This window comes from Emys orbicularis, chromosome 2, assembly GCF_028017835.1.
Source record: "Emys orbicularis isolate rEmyOrb1 chromosome 2, rEmyOrb1.hap1, whole genome shotgun sequence".
Taxonomy (NCBI): Eukaryota; Metazoa; Chordata; order Testudines; family Emydidae; genus Emys; species Emys orbicularis.
Genome location: NC_088684.1, coordinates 136300224 through 136319298, shown reverse-complemented (window position 1 = coordinate 136319298; position 19075 = coordinate 136300224). Strand labels below are relative to the sequence as shown.

At 47.7% G+C, this 19075-nt stretch overlaps 1 protein-coding gene across 1 annotated transcript in view; it reads left to right on the top strand.

Annotated features, from left to right (window-relative positions):
• The window catches only part of LOXL2 (lysyl oxidase like 2), an 80704-nt gene extending 62136 nt beyond the window's left edge, over positions 1-18568 (top strand). Inside the window, exons 7-13 of the mRNA XM_065399002.1 lie at positions 1744-1911; positions 8955-9120; positions 9756-9999; positions 14396-14511; positions 15404-15540; positions 17850-17961; positions 18489-18568. Coding sequence (XP_065255074.1) covers positions 1744-1911; positions 8955-9120; positions 9756-9999; positions 14396-14511; positions 15404-15540; positions 17850-17961; positions 18489-18568 — 1023 coding nt within the window. The remainder of the gene's footprint in view (positions 1-1743; positions 1912-8954; positions 9121-9755; positions 10000-14395; positions 14512-15403; positions 15541-17849; positions 17962-18488) is intronic.
• The last annotated feature ends 507 nt before the right edge of the window (positions 18569-19075 follow it).

The following is a 19075-nucleotide window of genomic DNA, read 5'->3' as shown; positions in this document are numbered from 1 at the left end:
TAAAGTCCTACACTTAATGCCATTGAGTATTCCCTGTGGGTGAAATTCATCCCTGTGCAAAGAGTCTGCACATGCCGTACTCAAGCCCTATCCTGAGGATTTCATCAGCACAGAAGTGGTGCGTAGGTTTTGGGCATGTCCTTTATTTGTTGTTTGTATGAGAGCAGTGACTATTGCAGGGGTAGGCAACGTTTGGAACGCGGCTCGCGAAGGTAAGCACCCTGGCGGGCTGGGCCAGTTTATTTACCTGCTGACGCGGCAGGTTCGGCCGATCGCGGCCCTCACTGGCTGCGGTTCGCCGTCCTGGGCCAATAGGGGTGGCGGGAAGCTGCGGCCAGCACATCCCGCGCCACTTCCTGCCGCCCCCATTGGCCCAGGACGGTGAACCACGGCCAGTGGGGGCCGCGATCGGCCGAACCTGCCGCGTCAGCAGGTAAATAAATTGGCCCGGCCCGCCAGGGTGTTTACCCTGGCGAGCCGCGTTGCCAACCCCTGGCCTATTGTATTGTGCTAGGCACTAGAGAATCACCTAGGACGAGACTGTTTCTGCTTCTGTCTAAATGGACAAGAGAATGGGTGGGAAGGGAAACAGAAATAATAATAAGGTCATTGAAAAATGTGCTAAGATTGGCTACGCTGAGTTTATTAATGGTTTCATATGGATAAGCTAGAGGGCCTGCTAGGGTTTAGAAAACAGGGAGGGGTGTGGTGTTCTGCGTTGTATTCTCAGCAGTGCCTCTGACTTGCAGTGTGACCTTGGGCAGTCGCTTCCATTCTCCATGCCTCAGTTTCTCCATCTCTAAAATGGGGCTAATGAGACCACCTTTTAGGAAAGGGCTTTGAGATCCAGGCATGCAAAGTGCTCTAAAAGTGCAAGGGGCTGTCTTATTTATTATTATTTTGTGACCTATCTGCTCAGTGCTTAATAAATATTAATAATTCCAGCATGTCCTGCAGTTTGTGTAGGCCCCTGCTTAGCATGATGAGACATTATTTATTACTTCCATTATAGCCGTGCCTAAAGTCCCCAACCCAAACGTAGGCCCTATTTTGCTAGGTGCTGTACAAACACATAGTGAGAGACAGGCCCTGCCAAGAGGCACTCACTATCCAATCTAATAACACAAGACAATAGTAATCTTAACATGAGTTTGAAAGGGATAGAAAGCCTCCTGTTTCAGGGCTTAAACTGACCTTAGAGAAAACTTTCCCTGGGGAGCCTGTTACCCTAAAACTGTCTACTGCCCAGTGTCTTGCACCTGCTTCAGTCGGTAGCAGCCACTGTCAGAGACAGGATACTGGACTAGATGGGTCTGATCCAAACAGGTAAAGCCTATGTCCCTAAGGGCTGGAGAAGGACGTATTATCATCCCCACTTTACAGCTGTAGAACTGAATTGACTTGCGCCAGGTCACATGTGGAGTCGGTGGCAGAACCAGGAATTGAACCTGATCTCCTGAGTCCCAGTCCAGTGCCTTAACCCTAAAACCACAGCGAGACTAGAAGGATCTTAACTTTTCCCTCGCCAGCTGCTGTAGCTTCATTGCAAACTGTCCCACGTGCCACCAGCTGGGATGGTCCTTTTATAAATCACTCACTTAGATGCGAGCGGAGAATGTGTTTTGCTGCCCACATCTGCGAGCCTGTCTGTTCAGACGTGGAACTAGGTCAGTTGGGAAATTCCTGGCAGATGCTTTCAGAGATCTGATGAGATGATTCCTCTCTTTCCTTGATCATCTGCAGCTGCGTCTGAGCGGTGGCCGTAACCCCTACGAGGGCCGGGTCGAAGTCCTGATGCAGCGCAATGGCACTCTGAAGTGGGGGACTGTCTGCAGCCAGAACTGGAGCACCGTGGAAGCCATGGTAGTGTGTCGCCAGCTAGGCCTCGGCTTCGCCAGCCACGCCTTTCAGGTACGTCTCCTCTCTGTGGCGTGCGCTCTGGGCAGAGAGGAGCGAGGTGACCTTTTGCCCCAGCCCTGTGTTTATCCACAGAGCAGGTACCACACAGGCAGCATCCGGGCACGCTCCCCCCACACGCTGCCCTACCCACATACCTCAACCCTGGGCTAGCAGGAGCACCTGTGAGGTGTGTGGATAGGGCCCACTCTATCCTTGGCCTCCCTGCTGAGCCTGCCAGAAGCGATGGTGGTGTAGGTGATGGGGGGAGGAGGGTTATCCACCAGGCTGTGTGGGGAGCCTCACTGTTCCACACACCACCCCCAAGCGTCAATCACAGGGTAATGGTTTTGCTCACAAGTGCAGAGATTCCCTGGAGCCATCCAGCCCCTTAGCTCCCAGCAGTTGGTCCCATGGGCCTGTCACGTACGCCCTTCAGCCAACGAGCCAGGACTGTACTTCCGACAGCACTAAGGCTTCCTGAGGGTGCCGAGGGAGTTTCTTTAAATCCCAAGGGGAACTCTTTGATCTAGATGGCCCCTTTACTCTGGGCTGACACCAGTTATGCTCTGCAAGTAGGTTCCTACCTCTCTCCATCACCGTCCAAAGCAAATGCACAAGCTCCTCGAATGCCCTCTGCAGGAATGCACTGCTCACAGCCTCCATCCCACGGTGAATTCAAAACGATCTGGTCTCGCCTTGGGTGCATCATGCACTACAACGTATATCATGGCTGATAGGTGCAGGACAGGGCTGCCACCATAGTAGGCACCAGTCTAGCCATGATATCACTTGCCCTAGGGCAGAAATGGCAGGGCTGCCAAGGAAAATAAACCGTCTGGAAACTTGCATCTCAAGGCTGCAGCTCCTAACCCCTTTTCTGCTGGTTTCTGTTGTCAACTTCCATCGTAAGGGACCCCCACAGCACTTTGACTGACAGAGACTATCTATAGGATCAGTTTCTCTGCCCTGCACTTCTAGGCTAGAATGTGGCAGCAGCTTAGCAGGCTGCAGGAACGCTGCAGAACCGCTTAGGACAGGGAGCAGAGAGTTACCCTGTCCAAACGAAATGGCAGTAGGAGACTAGGGAGGCAGAATGCAACCTCTATAAAGGAAGCCGGACAGGCCATACAGCTAGTGAACGGGGCAGAAACGGAGGCCTGTCCCAAGAGAGACCCTTGTCCGGAGCTGAGGCAAACATGTCAAGCTTTTCAGGGAAGGGGACCGTCTCGCTGCGTGTGCGCCGTGCCTAGCACAATGGGGCCCTAATCTTGCTTCACCATAATAAACACAATACAAAATAATACCAGCAGCCTTCCTGGGCTTGTTTAACGTGAGTAAAGAGTGAGGCCTTAAAATGACTAATAGCTCCCGCATCCTGCCGGGGATTGGGTAGCTCGCTCTGAAGATAGGCGAGACAATAGGCAAAACCTGAATGCCACTCTGTGGTAGGTGAGTTATTGTCTCTGTGTAATAAACGACTCCATCGGGGATCTCCACGGAGAATGTTAAATGTTAGGCCCAGTGAACATGGCAGACTCTAGACAACGTCACATTGTAGAGCAATGAACAGGGCCAGAGATGGAGCATATAGGTCCTTGGAAGACCATTGAGATTAAATAGCTGTCATCTAAGCAGGAGGCCCAGACCACCCACCTTCCGGCATAGAGGGTCCCAGGGCCCCTGGCAATCCAAACGTAATTCCTATACAAAGCTTTTGAGGGAGCCGCCCAAAGCTGCACAATGCTCCTATGTTAATGTAGCCAGAGACCCTGCAAAGAAGCTTTTTCCCCAGCCTCCCCTTACCTGGCAGCAGTTCGACTGGACCGGGAGGCCTTACTGCACTCCCTTAGGATCCAGTTCCTCCTTCAGGGGCTTGCCCATGCAGCCACTTCTTCCCCGGTGTCTTCAGGAATCCACTTGATAGGCCGACTACCCTCTCCAGCCACCCGGCCTGCCCCTCTGTGCTTTGAGGGGAAGGCTGAGTTGCTGTTCCCCTCCTTTGGTATGTTGAGGCTGCCAAGGCTCTTCCACCAGCCCACCTTTGGGATGAGTAGCCTGGCGGAGATGCCACTAACCTCATGGCCTTCGGGCTCTTCCGGTTCTCGTCATGCCCTAAGCTGGCGGCCTGTAGCCTGAGCCATGATGCCTCCAGGCAATGATTTCCTGCCACTGTTGGCCTTCAGGTTGATGGGGATCCTCCCTCCCCCATGTCCTAGCACTGGTCAGAAGGGCCTAATTCTTCAGGGATTGGGGGGGAGGGTATTGGTGTCATTTCTCTCACGCCGGGCTTTGAATTCACAGCTAGTTTAGCAATCCACCCTCACAAGCCGCTGCTTTGCTTCTTTTAGTTTATTTTCTTGTGCAGCTGCCAAGCTAGCGTACAAGAGCCCAGGGCAGCTGCATCCATCTAACACCGTCCTTCCCAGTCGCCCGGCTCTATAGGCCGGCGTGAAACAAGATATTTTCCTTTAGCAGGGGCCGCGGGTATTTAGAATAGAAAAGACCCTTATGTGGGACCAGGGTGCATTATACCCATGAACATAAAGCAACACTGTGGGGAACAGGGGCTAGCTGTGTGTGCACAGGGCATTGCTAACAGGGTTAATGAGACAGTGTGTTGCAACAGCAGCAATGGTACAGACCGTTCCTTCTCTACTTGAAACGCATTCCCAGCTCTGACACTTTCACATAGATCAGCATAAAGTGATTTTTTTTACTTCACCCCTTGCAGCTGCAACCAATGTCGGGTTCTTAGCCAGGAGGAACAAGTCTTGGGACTACTAGAGAGGGCAATGCACAGTGGGGAACAATCCTGCATTGGTCCACCAGGGAAACAGTCTGGATGGGACCTAATAGGGGTTTTGCATTGCTTTCTTCTGATTTATATAGTCACAATTAATTTGGGGTTCATGTGGATACAATTAATCCACTATACTCTGTGCCCTCTTCATCTGCAGATCTCCAAGCCCTCCCCAAACGGTATTACAGTAGCAAGTTCAGGGCCCCACAGTGCTGTACATACCCACAGTAAGAGACAGTCCCCGGCCCTGAAGACCTTACAATTTTAATAGGAAAGACAGATAAAAGCAGGGAAGAGGGAATGTTGTTTGCATTTTACAGGTGGGGCACTAAGACAGAGGGAGATTGTGACTTGCTCAAGGTCAAACAGGAAGTCGGTGGCAGAGCCAGAAACTGAATCTAGATTCTTTGCGATCCAAATGAGGGCTATAGGTATTAGACCATCCTGTCTCTTAAACCACTAAGTCTCAAAACGGCCCTGTGAGGTTGTTAAATATAACAATATCGGTTTTAGATAACCTGAGCACAGAAAGGCTAAGTGGCTTGCCCGTAGTTACACAGAGGCAGAGCTGGGAATAGGTGGAGGGATGAGATCTTCAGAGCCGGTCAGGGGATTTAATAACACATCTTCCATTAATTTTAAATCCTGTGAACTGCTTTGAAAATCTCAGCTCAGAAATCCTGGGTCCTAGACTCCAGCTCTAACCAGTAGAGATGTTCCTCTCCTTGTCTAGCTCTCAGCAGACACTACTTCACAATTTCTGGGTACAGCATGCCACCCTTTCAGACTATGCCACTGAACCATTTTCTACCCTTGGAGTTGAGGACTTGAGGATCTGGTCAGTTTGTTTCTGACAGGAAAACTTTTGCTTCTAAACATTCCCTCTTGTTTATTATCTTCTGGGTTTTCCAAATCCTGACCTCGCCAGGGTCTGAACCCCATTTTCCAGCTGACCGCATCTCTGCCTCACACCAGGCCAGTCTGGCTGTTAATTCTCTATCTCTGGTGTTAGTCATGCAACAGCATTCTGGTCTCATGCTGGAGCATCCTGCTGTCCCTCCCTGATACAGATGTTGCAAGGCAGACATGATTTATTTGCCTGACACCCATCCTAACGTGGCAGTGTATCTGCCCATCCCAACAGACCGAGAGGATGAATTCATAAACTGGATGGGTCTGGCTGGGTGGAGACGTGGATGTGGAGTTGGACTACAGCAAAGTGGAATTTAAACATATCCAAAAACAAGGAGAGATGTGTTTTAACCATGTTTAACTGTGACCCGTGCTCAGCACAAAGGACTCCGAGTCAGGACTCCTGGGTTCTACTCCTGCTCTGGGAGGGAAATGTCATCATCTGCCTTAGAGCAGGGGACTGGGAGTCAGAACCCCTGGTTTCTATTCTCTGCAACTGTCATGTGGCCTTTGGCAAGTCATTTAACCTCCGTTAAATTGTGCCTCCGTTTCCCTACCTATACAGTGCAGATAATACCTCCCAGGCAGTTGTGAAGATTAACTAGTTAAAAGGCCATAGAGTGCTTTTTGCAGATGCAAAGTGCTTAGTATTATCATAAGACAGACATCTGATTGTCTCAGATACCCCAGTGGCTTCAGTACATCCACAAAAGGCAGGATGCACCATTTTCTAAAATATCTATTAGGAACAATTCCAGCTCATTTTATATAGACTGCTACAACTTTGCTCTATTTAAATTGCATGGATTGAAGCCCAAGGGAGTTAGTTAAGGATGGTGTGGTACAACACCCATGTCACGAGGGCTGACTGCATACTTTGTGTACAAATATATACACTTGCTACAGAGTTCAGCTGACTTAGGACAGTAAAAAATCCCAGCAGCAAGTTGAACAAGGAGATCGTGTACCCTTGTCAGGGCAACTCGCTGATAACCAGTTAATGAAGATCCCAATCTCTGACCAGCTTGAAAAGCCCTAGCAAGCCTCCTAATCTAGGAATCCACGTGATAATACATTTACAGATAAAGCTGTGGCACCAGAATGTCTGTGAATATTGTTAGATCTATTTTGCTACTATTTCCTCCTTTTTAAAATGGGGGGGGGGCTTTTTAAAGTTTTCCTCCTGCTAAATGGGCACAAATTCTCCTTTCACTCCCTGTATAGTAACTTATATTTTTGTTGCTTCCGGCCTCCCTGCACAGCAGTGGCTGGCCAGACACTCTGGGGAGCCTGGTACCCATATGAAAAAGGAATTCCCATCCAGCTCATTAAACTGGAAGTGGCTCCAGGCTAATTTAATGTGCAGAAAGGCTGATGAATTGCAAAACTCAGCTTGTGCAAATGTAAGCCGAGCTCCAGGAGATCTCTACATGCCAGGTGGCCCATGGCTGAATTAGCACAGAAGCAAGGCCTTCCCACATGGTAGCCCAGAACACTAACCGCTTAGTTACAGAGTTTGCTCCCAAGGGTAGTGGTATCTCCTAAGCCCAGTTCTACACTTGCAGGGGGGGGGGAGGGTCAACCTAAGATACGCAACTTTAGGGTTACCATACGTCCGGATTTCCCCGGACATGTCCGGCTTTTTGGTACTCAAATCCCCGTCCGGGGGGAATTGCCAAAAAGCCGGACATGTCCGGGGAAATAGGGAGGCAGCATAAGCCAGGGTCCGCCTGGCCCCAGCACGACCCGCCGGGTCCGCAGCGCAGCCCAGCCACCCAGCTACATTGTAGCAAACTTGGGCGGGGGAAGGGGGGGCGCAGCCGCAGAAGGCGGCGAAGGGGCTGCTGCTGCCCCCAGAGGCCGGGCGGACCGCGCGCCCCAGCCGAGCCCGCAGGACCACGGGGAGGCCAGGCCCAGCCAACGGCTTGGGCTTCCCTCACGGGCGGGGACTCCCCGGCCACTGGGGGACCCTTCCTGCGGCCCCGTCACCCCGCGCGGCAGGAAGGAGGCTGCGGGGCAGGGAGTGAGGCGTGTGCCGGGGCTGCAGGGACCCGTGCTGCCCCGGTCGCCGCTGAGCATCCGAAGCCCCCGCCAGGCAGAGGCTGCCGGGGGAGCAGGGCAGGCGGGGGGGGGGGTGCAGAGGCTGCAGGGCGAGGAGGAGCAGGGCAGGCAGGGGCATAGAGGCTGCAAGGGCGGGGGGGTGCAGGGGCTGCAGGGCGAGTGGGGAGCAGGGAAGCACTTAGCAACCCCCAACCAAGATCAGAGCGGGAGGGAGGAGGGGGAATGCGGGGTGCTCAGAGGAGGGGGCACAGTTGGGGCAGGGACTTTGGGGAAGGGGTTGGAATGGGGGCGGGGCCGGGGTGGGGCTAGGGTGGGGAAGGGGCGGGGTTGGGGCGGGGCCAAGGGCGGGACCGGGGCCCCATGGAGTGTCCTCTTTTTTAAATGTTTGAATATGGTAACCCTACGCAACTTCAGCTACGTGAATAGCGTAGCTGAAGTCGGCGTAGCTTAGGTTGATTTACCTGGCCGTGAGGACAGCAGCAAGTTGACCGCTGCCGCTCCCCCGTCGACAACGCTTCCGCCTCTCGCGAGCTGGAGTTCCGGAGTCGACGGGGAGCACGATTGGGGATCAATTTTTATCGCATCTACACTAGATGCGATAAATCGACCCCCGATCTGGCGGGTAGTGAAGACCTGCCCTTGAAGGCTGGGGCTAAGGTTTTCAAACGTGACTGATGATTCTGGCTGCCCAACTTGTGAGCTCTTAAAGGGGTGGGGGGCTGAGTTTTTACACAGTGCTGAGCACCCACCCTCTGAAAAGAAGGCCCCTTTAAGGTGGTTTAAGTTTGGCAGCCAAAATCACTGGTCCCTTTTGGAAATCTTGACCCAGGATTCAAACCTGGGTCTCCCCTATGGTGCTGCAAATCATTAATCACTGGCTTACCTGGTTTATGAAGTGAATAAATATGCCCCAAAGTGATAGATGTGGGGACTTATGAGAGCTCTATCTCCCTTCAGAATATTTCCTAGCTTGATGGCCTCTAAATGATTTGCTTTGAGGGGAGCACTCCCTCCCCAGGCATATGAAAAGGGCTCATTCCAAATACAGATGGAAATGTGCATGCGTTGACAAAAAAACCGATGCTGTTTCCCATGCTATAGTCATACACACTTGCCCCTCACTCCAGTGGGAATTATGGGATTTGGATCTAACTTGCATATCAAAACACACCGCTGGGGTCGGTCCTTCTGGCAGTGACCTGTGCTTGGACATTCTCCGTAAGAGGAGCAGCCACGCACCTGCCACTGGAATCAAATGACCCATTTCTCTCTCTCTCCCTAGGAAACTTGGTACTGGCACGGAGACGTCAGCGCCAATGACGTCGTTATGAGTGGCGTGAAGTGTTCCGGGACGGAGATGTCCCTGGCGCACTGCCGGCACGATGGCGCCCGGGTGTCGTGCCCCAGAGGCGGCGGCCGCTTTGCCGCGGGAGTTTCCTGCTCAGAAAGTGAGTTCCTTGCATTTTCTTCTTCCAATAGTCGGGACACCTAGAAAAGTGATACTGATCATGGAGATTTCCCTGGGCTTCTCTTGGGATGCTGGGAGGAAACAGGGAGGCGCATACCACTCATTGGGCCATCTTTCTATTTTAACACACTGGCAAATGTTAGGATCAACTGACTGTCTGTCTGAATAATACAGAGTTAAATGTCCAAAAAGCAGTGGTAGGAACTTAGCTTTTTATTTGGAGTTCAGTTCATTGATTATCTTTCTTCCTCTCGTGCCCCTTCTCCATCTTCTCCAACCCTTGGCTTTCCACCTTATATTTGGAACAGCCTCCGGTTTCCCACGTTCCCTGCCTCTCCTCCTCCAAACTCAGGTATTTGCCACTGCTTCCTGCACTGACCTTCTCACCGGCCACATCTCTGCACTTTCTCAAGCCTGAGCCAGCTGCCTGGTGCATTGCAGTTTATATTGAAAACCTTGGTTTCAAACAGCACAGGTTGTGGCTTTGTCCTGCCCCCGCTAGGCGTGCGCGGTGGGGCAGCTATGGCAATGGCTGCAATTGGGATAGGATTGGAGTGGCAAACCATCGCTTTGGTGTGGGTAGGTCTAAAGACATTTTTCTTTCCCCACCGTCAGCTGCCCCGGATCTGGTGCTCAATGCTGAAATGGTGGAGCAAACCTCCTACCTGGAGGACCGCCCGATGTTCTTGCTGCAGTGTGCGCTTGAGGAGAACTGTCTGGCCACCTCGGCTGCCAACACATCCGTTTCCACTGGCTACAGGAGGCTCCTGCGCTTCTCCTCCCAGATCCACAACAACGGGCAGGCTGACTTCCGCCCCAAGAACGGCCGCCACGCCTGGATTTGGCACGACTGCCACAGGTGAGTGCTTAGGTTCCTCTGCATTTGTTGCTAATCAGAATGCAAGGGCCAAAGACCCAGTCCACTCTGCTGCCCCCTATTGGTCATGAAAGAAATTAGGTGGGTCCATTTCCTCATGGACATGGGGCCCATCCACATCTCAAAGCCACAAGCCCAAATAGTACTAACTGGCCTCTTCTAGATGTTTGCGCCGTTATCGTTGTGCTGCACACCACAGCCACTCAGGCTTCATGGAGACAGCTGGGATAGAACTCAGATCCTTCTGCTTCAAAAGCACAGGCCCGGAGCACAGGAATAAAGGAGAATCTCTTTAAGAGTATATGGCCTATGAGACACACTTGAGCAGCTATGATTCCAACCAATAGCAAACGCGCATACACAGTTTATTACAGTATAAAATTACTGATGAAGCCAGGTAGCACAATTGATTGGAATCTTGTGGCTTGCTTTACTGAGAAATCATAGAATTCACTGAAGGGACCCCAGAAGTAGCCTACGCTGAGAAGTTCCTGGGTAAAATTCCTTACCTCCCCATGGATGATGCAAAGGGGTTTGTGATACAGAAACATCGATGGCTCCATAACCCTCAAACAAGAGCTCTCCACCTGATTGCCCTAAGCTAAAGGACAGGTGCCAAGAATCGTAGGAATGGAAGAGACCTCTAGAGGTCATCTAGTCCAGTCTTCTGCACTCATGGCAGGACTAAGTATTATCTAGACCATCCCTGACAGGTGCTTGTCTAACCTGCTCTTAAAAATCTCCAATGATGGAGATTCCACAACCTCCCTAGGCAATTTATTCCAGTGCTTAACCACCCTGACAGGACAATTTTCCTAATGTCCAACCTAAACCTACCTTGCTGCAATTTAAGCCCATTGCTTCTTATCCTATCCTGTGAGGTTAACGAGAACCATTTTTCTCCCTCCTCCTTGTAATAATTTTTTATATTCTTGAAAACTGTTATCATGTCCTCCCTCAGTCTTCCCTTCTCTAGACTAAACAAACCCAATTTTTTCAATCTTCCCTCATAGGTCATGTTTTCTAGACTTTTAATCATTTTTGTTGCTCTTCTCTGGACTTTCTCCAATTTGTCCACATCTTTCCTGAAATGTGGCAACCAGAAGTGGACACAATACTCCAGTTGAGGCCGTATCAGCGCAGAGTAAAGCGGAAGAATTACTGCTTGTGTCTTGCTTACAACACTCCTGCTAATACATCCCAGAATGATGTTCGCTTTTTTTTTTTTTTTTTTTTTTTTGCAAGTGTCACACTGTTGACTCATATTTAACTTGTGATCCACTATGACCCCCAGATCCCTTTCTACAGTACTCCTTCCCAGGCAGTCATTTCCCATTGTATATGTGTGCAATTGATTGTTCCTTCCTAAGTGGAGTACTTTACATTTTTCCATATTGAATTTCATCCTATTTACTTCAGACCATTTCTCCAGTTTGTCCAGTTCATTTTGAATTTTAATCCTATCCTACAAAGCACTTGAAACCCTTCCCAGCTTGGTATCGTCCACAGATAACGAACCAAACCGGACCCTGGACTGATCCCTGCGGGACCCCACTCGTTAGGCCTTTCCAGCCTGACTATGAACCACTGATAACTACACTCTGGGAATGGTTTTCCAACTAGTTATTCACCCACCTTATAGTAGCTCCATCTAGGTTGCATTTCCCTAGTTTGTTTATGAGAAGGTCATGCGAGACCGTATCAAAAGCCTTACTAAAGTCAAGATGTACCACATCTACCGCTTCTCCTCTTCCCCCCCCCCCTCCCCCCCCGGCTTGTTACCCTGTCAAGGAAAGCTATTGGGTTGGTTTGACACAATTTGTTCTTGACAAATCCATGCTGACTGCTAGTTATCACCTTCGTGTCATCTAGGTGTTTGCAAATTGATTGCTTGATTATTTGCTCCATTATTTTTCTGGGTACAGAAGTTAAGCTGACTGGTCTGTAATTCCCCAGGCTGTCCTTATTACCCTTTTTATAGCTTGGCACTCTGCTCTTTTCCGGTCCTGTGGAATCTCACTCGTCTTCCATGACTCTTTGAAGATAATAGCTGATATCTCCTCAGTCAGGCTCCCAGAAACCTCAGCTCCCATTTCCTTTCCTCTTCCCCGTGACCAGCTGGAGCCCTTCCTCCTGTATCTCCTTCCCATTTGACTCCCCCAGTCAGCCAACCTGCTTTTAACGAACCAAGCTCCATCTTCTGGGCAGACTTTCATTAGAGTCAGGACATCTCCACCATGCTCCAGCTAGGTTGGAGGGGGTAGGGCCCGTTCCACAACTGCACAAACCAGACTGAAAATAAACAGATCCTGCAAGGTGGATGGAAAGGGAAACCAGCTTGAGGTTTACCAATAGAGGGGAGAAACCTGCATCCCTTTTGCTGTAGCTTGGGGACAGGTTTCCACTGTCTGCCAAACCGTAAGTGAGCATTTATAGGGAGGGATCAGTAGAGAGGCTTAGGCAGCACAGTACCTTCCAAAGGGACTGTTCTATCCAGATGACCCACTCCACCAGCTTCCAGATCCTTTGTGGTCCTATATACTGGTTGCCTGCTCTGTTCCTCTCTGAGCCTTCAGTAGTTGGCCCTTTCTCAAGGTGGCTATATTGTGAAAGAGTCCCTCTTCTTACATAGAGACTAATACAATACTATGGCCCAATAGAATCCAAGCAATGAAACTGGCTGCTCAAAAGGAGCAAGGGTCTGTGTCTTTTGGAAGACGTCTTAAATGAAGTGAGGAGAGGCTCGGGAAGAGGCCGCAGGCCATCTGTGTGCTTGAAACTGGATTCTGTTTACATGGAGGAATATGAACTATATTCCTCTTGCATCTTTCCAGTCTGTAAACACTGTAATATAAACACCCGTTTGAAGGATGCAGACATTTTAGGAATTGAGTCAGACCCCAGGTTCTAAATTTTTTTTTTGCAGCGGAGGCAGCCAAAATAGACTACTTCAAAATCAGTAGGTTGGCCACCACAGAATGCTCTTTTTTTTTTTTTTTTTTCCCCAGCCGTCTCAGTCCGGTACTGTAAGCCTCTGTTCAGCAGGCTTTTGACATAGGAGCAGGACAAAAATGGGGAAAAGCCACTTAATGTCCAGGTGAAGGGAAGCTTAAGAACATCTGGCAGCGATTTCAGTGATCGCAATTTTGGAAGGGGCGGGGTGAAGAAAAATCCTCTTTTCCTATAGGAAAAAAAATGCCTTTTGTTGCTTCTGTAAGCACATTTTAGTTAAATGAATACATGCATAGCTTGGTGTTGCAAACATCTGACGGACAGTATTAGGTAGCACCATTTACTGAGAAGCCCTGATTTATTTTTACAGCCAGAAGGCTAGTTCTGCTTTCCGTTAAAGTCGAACCACTTTTTAAAAAACTCTTCAGCAATGTGTTTTGAATTAGGCTCTGTGCAGACGGACTCTTGGGCCCATCCCGAGTACTCCTGAAACCAGTGGGGCTTGGCACTGATCTGCTCACAAGGATCAGATGGCAGGATTTGGGGCCTGTTTTGTTCAAGTGCTTATCACCATGGTATCTGAGAGCCTTTGGTGGTAACCGTGCTAGCAACTACCATGTTCCAGCCACATCGCTCTACCACTGGTTCCAAGGAGGGGGGGACAAATTCTGATCTCAGTTACATCCGTGTAACTAAGCCCTGACTGAGCAAAGCCCATGCTTAACTTTAAGCGTGTACTTAAATCCATCCGTATTCAGCCACGCACTTACACACAAGTCCCACTGACTTCAGCTGGACTTAAGTACATGCTTAAAGTGATTCAACTTTGTTGAATCACTGGCTTGATGCACATCGTTCCCTAACACGCACAAACTATCCGCACTAGTGGAACCATCCTGACTACAATGACATGTAGAGCTGGAACCTGTCTGACAGCCGTGCAGACAGGGTCAAGCTGACTCTGTTAGTGCCCGGTTAAAATAATGAAGTGGACTGTGTATATGAACCCAGCTCTCCTGTTTGAGGCAGAGTGAAATGAGCTCAAAACTAAATTTACCCCATTCTGCTGTTCATTTCCAGCCAGTAAATTAATGTTCTGTACCCTCTGAACTAAGGTTTCCATCTTTCTGAGATGCATATGTGGCCCCCATCACTCTGGGTCTCCCCCTCTTTAATGTATTTATATTCAGAACGCCCTTGTGAGGTATGGTAGCATTCTTCCCTGTTTTACAAGGGAACTGACTTGCCCAAGGTCCTACAAGATGTCTGTGGCAGAGCAGGGAATTAAACCCAGGTGTCCCAAATCCTAGGTTAACGCCCTAGCCACTGGACCATCCTTCCCCTCTAGGAGTTACGCTATGCTTTTAAGATGGCAGTAAGTTAGCAGCTATCCTAACTAAAGACTATATTTCTTTGTGTCTCACAGACATTATCACAGCATGGAGGTTTTCACACACTATGACCTGCTGAACCTCAATGGTACCAAGGTGGCCGAAGGACACAAAGCGAGTTTCTGTTTGGAAGACACTGAATGTGAATCAGGTACCCTCGCTATAGCCACATAGTGTGGGAAGTTTGTGCAGGGAATTTATTGGCGTTCTCGGGATCCAAAGACAAAGCCATGTTCCTTAGCAGGGAAGATGGCAAACTTGGTCATCCAAGAGCTGTGATTGTTCTTGAGGCTAAGGAGGCCAATGCTTCCTAGTCTTTAAACCATGAAAAGAGTTGAAAACTATTGGTGCTTGCAAAAGGTTCCTGGTGCTATTACATTAAGAATGACAAGCTTCAAAAGTACTTAACTCATTGGGTGCAGGGCTGTTTGGAAAATCTGGCCTTACATTTCTGACTCCAATGACACAAGTACTTCCAAGCCACGGATCTGGGCAATCAGGTAGGAAAAATGTGTGCATTATATAGACTTGTTCCCAGCCTCTGCTACCTGTACCCACCCCTGTAGACTTCATAGCCCAGGGAATGTTATAGCTACAACATTTTGGATGAGACCTAAAGTCTCTTGAGAGAGTTAAAAGGACCACTGGCACTTTATACATGAGAAGTGCTAACCTGCTGTCCTGGATAAATTCCAACTCATGTATTTACATTTTGTTTTCCTATAACTCCCCCTCTAATTTCAAAAGGACACAGAATTCTTTACTTCCTGTCATGTAGCATTGTGGCCTGCTGTCACAAACACTGCTACATTCCACCCCAGAAGTGGCTGCATTTCAGGGGGCTTCCTCGCCATTGAGTTCATACACTGCTTTGGGATGGACGCACTATCCTAAGATACGATATTCACCTCAGGAGCACTGTGCATACACTCTTCTGTTCACAGAGGAACTGCCTGTCTCATAGTGAGGTTAGGAGAATACCCACCAAACCAGCTAGGATTGTTCTGACATGCACTCTGTGTCCATACCTCTTTCCTCTGTAGATGTGCAGAAACAGTACGAATGTGCTAATTTTGGGGAACAAGGAATCACAGTGGGATGCTGGGATGTCTATCGTCATGATATTGACTGCCAATGGGTCGACATTACTGATATCCCACCAGGAGATTACCTCTTCCAGGTACATGGGGACTGGGATGTGGGCAACGGAGGTGGACACTTGTCTACTGGTATCTAGCAACAAATTGGTTACATGCCTAACAATGTTAGGTGATTTTAAAAATAAGCTCAAGGTAGCATGGCCAGTCACAATAGACAGATCATGAAACGAGGTCTAGGTTGGATATTAGGAAACACTATTTCACTAGGAGGGTGGTGAAGCACTGGAATGGGTTACCTAGGGAAGTGGTGGAGTCTCCTTCCTTAGAGGTTTTTAAAGCCCAGCTTGATAAAGCCCTGGCTGGGATGATTTAGTTGGTGTTGGCCCTGCTTTGAGCAGGGGGTTGGACTAAATGACCTCCTAAGGTCTCTTCCAACCCTGGTTTTTTATGATCTGTGCCACATTTTGAATACCATACAATTGTTCCAACCTTCTTTCAGAAATGCTCTCAAGTCCTTTTCAGACAAAGATTTAGGTGATTGGTGATTAAGTGTTTTACAAACCCCCATATAAACAGCATTGTCTGGTGGTTTTTTTTTTTTTTTTTTTTTTTTTTTTTTTTTTGAGTGAAAAGAATACTGATCATTCTCATGCACTCCTTTCAACTCTAACATTACAGCACGGGAAGCCACCACTGCTACTTCAGTCACTTTTACTTTAATGCTACTTTCATTGCCCAAGTGGACTGAAATTCAGACAAACCAGGGAAAGGGTGAAAAATCTAAAACCTTTCATGTGCATGAGAGCAGAGAGAAGGGTTTTTTTAATGAATTAGTTTTGTCTTGATAGCTGTCCTATTAAATACAAGTAAGTCTCCCCTTTGCCTGTAAGCTTTGAGGCAGGTACAGTGTCTTCAGTGGAGACTGAGAAGCATGTAGCTCTTTGGGTGCTACCAGCATGCAAATAATACTGCAATCAAATGTGAAAAATCATCTTCCCCATGAAACTGTTTCATTGTGTCTAAGGACATCTCTTGTGATGTAGCAAAGAATTGTAAAGGTTTTTACTAATACAGCTGGTCAGAAAATAAACTGAAAAGTAATTTGGAAAAAAAAAATGCATGCTTTTTAAAATATTCTGACCAGCTCTTCTAATTAATTATTTGTATTACTGAAGAACCTTGGAGCCCTAGTCACATACCAGGACCCCACTGTGCCAGGTGCTGTACAGGATAGATTTGATTTAAATCACTAGTCAGGAAGACTTGATTTAATCATGGTTTTCTACATAAAAGTGAATTCTTGTTGGTTGTTCTAACCTTAATACATTTTCTTCACAACTCAGAGTTAGATGTAGGTTTCATTTTTAGAAGGTAAACAGTGATTTATTTTGAAAACTTTTCAGATTAGTTTGACAGCTATATCAGAAAATGAATGAATGATTGTTTGGTTGTTTCATTTACCAAAGGTAATTGAAGCAGATAGTTCACCTCCCAATGACTTCATACATATCTCCAATTCACAGGTTAATCATTAGTATTTGGACAGTTTTCTTGCTCTGCTGTATTAGGAGGAGAATATCACCAGACAGACATTTTAAATTGTTTTATTTAACTAAATCAACAACATTAAGTATTCTGGATTTTTTTCTTCAACAGCAAACATATAATATTTTAACAAAACAAGCGTATGTCCCTCGCTTCTCACATTTATCTCCAGACTTCTTCTCCTTGTCCAGATCTATTCCACCCCCAACAATCTTCTATTCATTGAACTTTTAGAAAGAGGTAAGGAATTGACAGTGTACACAAATTTGTAGAGGGACAATAGGGTTGAGGTCTGTTATTTCTCATCTCTCTCTATATATTTATTTATTTTAAAACATTTTTGCTGTTAATAAGCGTGTTATCTCTAGAGACACAAATCCACAGTCTGAGAACTGCAAAACTAAGCATCTCTGATGGTATCTTAGACTGAGCACTGAGTCCCATTGGGTAGATAGAAAGATTAACCTAAATAATCTAGACAGAAGCCCATGGAACCCCATAAGATTGGGTCCCTAATCCATGAACTATTGGAACTCATTTACAAAACTTTTCTTAACCATTACCTGAATATATTGTCTTGTACTATCGCATTAGAATTTATAATCCCTATTCCATGATGAGACATTATAGCTCAAAGATATATCTTAATTAAAACTATCTTTAGATAAAATGCTTTTTTGAGGAAAAAGCATATCAAAACTGATTTTTTTTTTTTTAAATAATTGATTTTTATCCACCCTGGTGCTGTACAAACACAAAAGAAAGAGACCATCTTCTTTGCCGTTTACACTTCACTGAGCATCTTTCAATTGCTCTATGATATTGTTTCTTTACTCTTTCCCAGATTGTCATTAACCCAAACTACGAAGTTGCAGAATCGGATTATTCGAACAATGTGATGAAGTGCAAGAGCCGGTATGATGGACAGCGCATCTGGATGTACAACTGCCATATAGGTGAGCAGAAGCACGTGGGAAGTTGAGCTGTTCAAAAAATAGTTATTGCTATGGGATGCGGTGTGAACTACAGGTTAGAGCCAGCAGCTGGGAGTCAAATTCTGGGTTCTGCTTCTGCCACTAACTTGCTGTGTCATAGGGGGCAGGTCACTTACCAGCGGTTCCTGTTTCCACACATCTCAGAAGGAAATTGTAGGACAATGTTCTTAAAGCGTTGGGTGAGGTGTACATCAAAGTGTTAGGTTTACTCTTCCCCTCACTCCTGCAGTAGTGTATTAATAGAAGCCGAGCTATATGCTTATCAAATTTTAATAGAATTAAATAGCCAAAAGGTAGGCAACTGCCCTTGATCCAAGTTCAGAACTCCCAGTGGTGTGGAGGAAAACTGATGTGGCAGCTTAGAAACGGGCGTAATTTACTCAATTTATCTGGTTTGTTGTGCATCTGCCTTTCGTGTCAGAGGCATAATTTACACAGGCTCAGGGGGTACCTTGCTGACAGTACCTGGTTCTCTCTGCCTCTCACAGGTGACTCCTTAGGCCAAGAAATGGAACAGAAATTTGATCACTTCAGCGGACTCACAAATAACCAGGTGTCCACGCGGTAGAGCAGCCGGCCTCCCACCCACTATTTAAGGAAGCAGGGATGCCTGTTTGCAACTTCCCTAACCACTGCACAGAAAAAGAAACCAAGAAAACAACCCTGGACTTTAAATTAGCATTGTAAGTTATTCTCAGCAATACCTTCCATACCCATTTCAGGTGCTCAGCACACTAGGAAACAGAATTCGCTTTGTAACTTCTCACTCCTAATATTAAGATGATTTGGGACCAGACTTTAATTCCACTAGGCCCCATGTCCCTGCAACTAGGGCTTCACTTCCATCCAGTCTAACCTGTTCACTGGAGACTCCTTCCCACCTTGTTCATCTGCACAGGTCCAGGCTGCAGTGAGCAGATCGCAGAGGTGGTGGTGGTGGTTTCCTTTGGGTGAGGACAACCTACCTGTGTCCCTACCATTGACAGTGTTTAAATATACTTTCCTCTCAGCTGCCTTGCTCCTGTCTCAGCATCTTTACGCTTTGATTTGAGTCTGAACACACACCACTGATGCG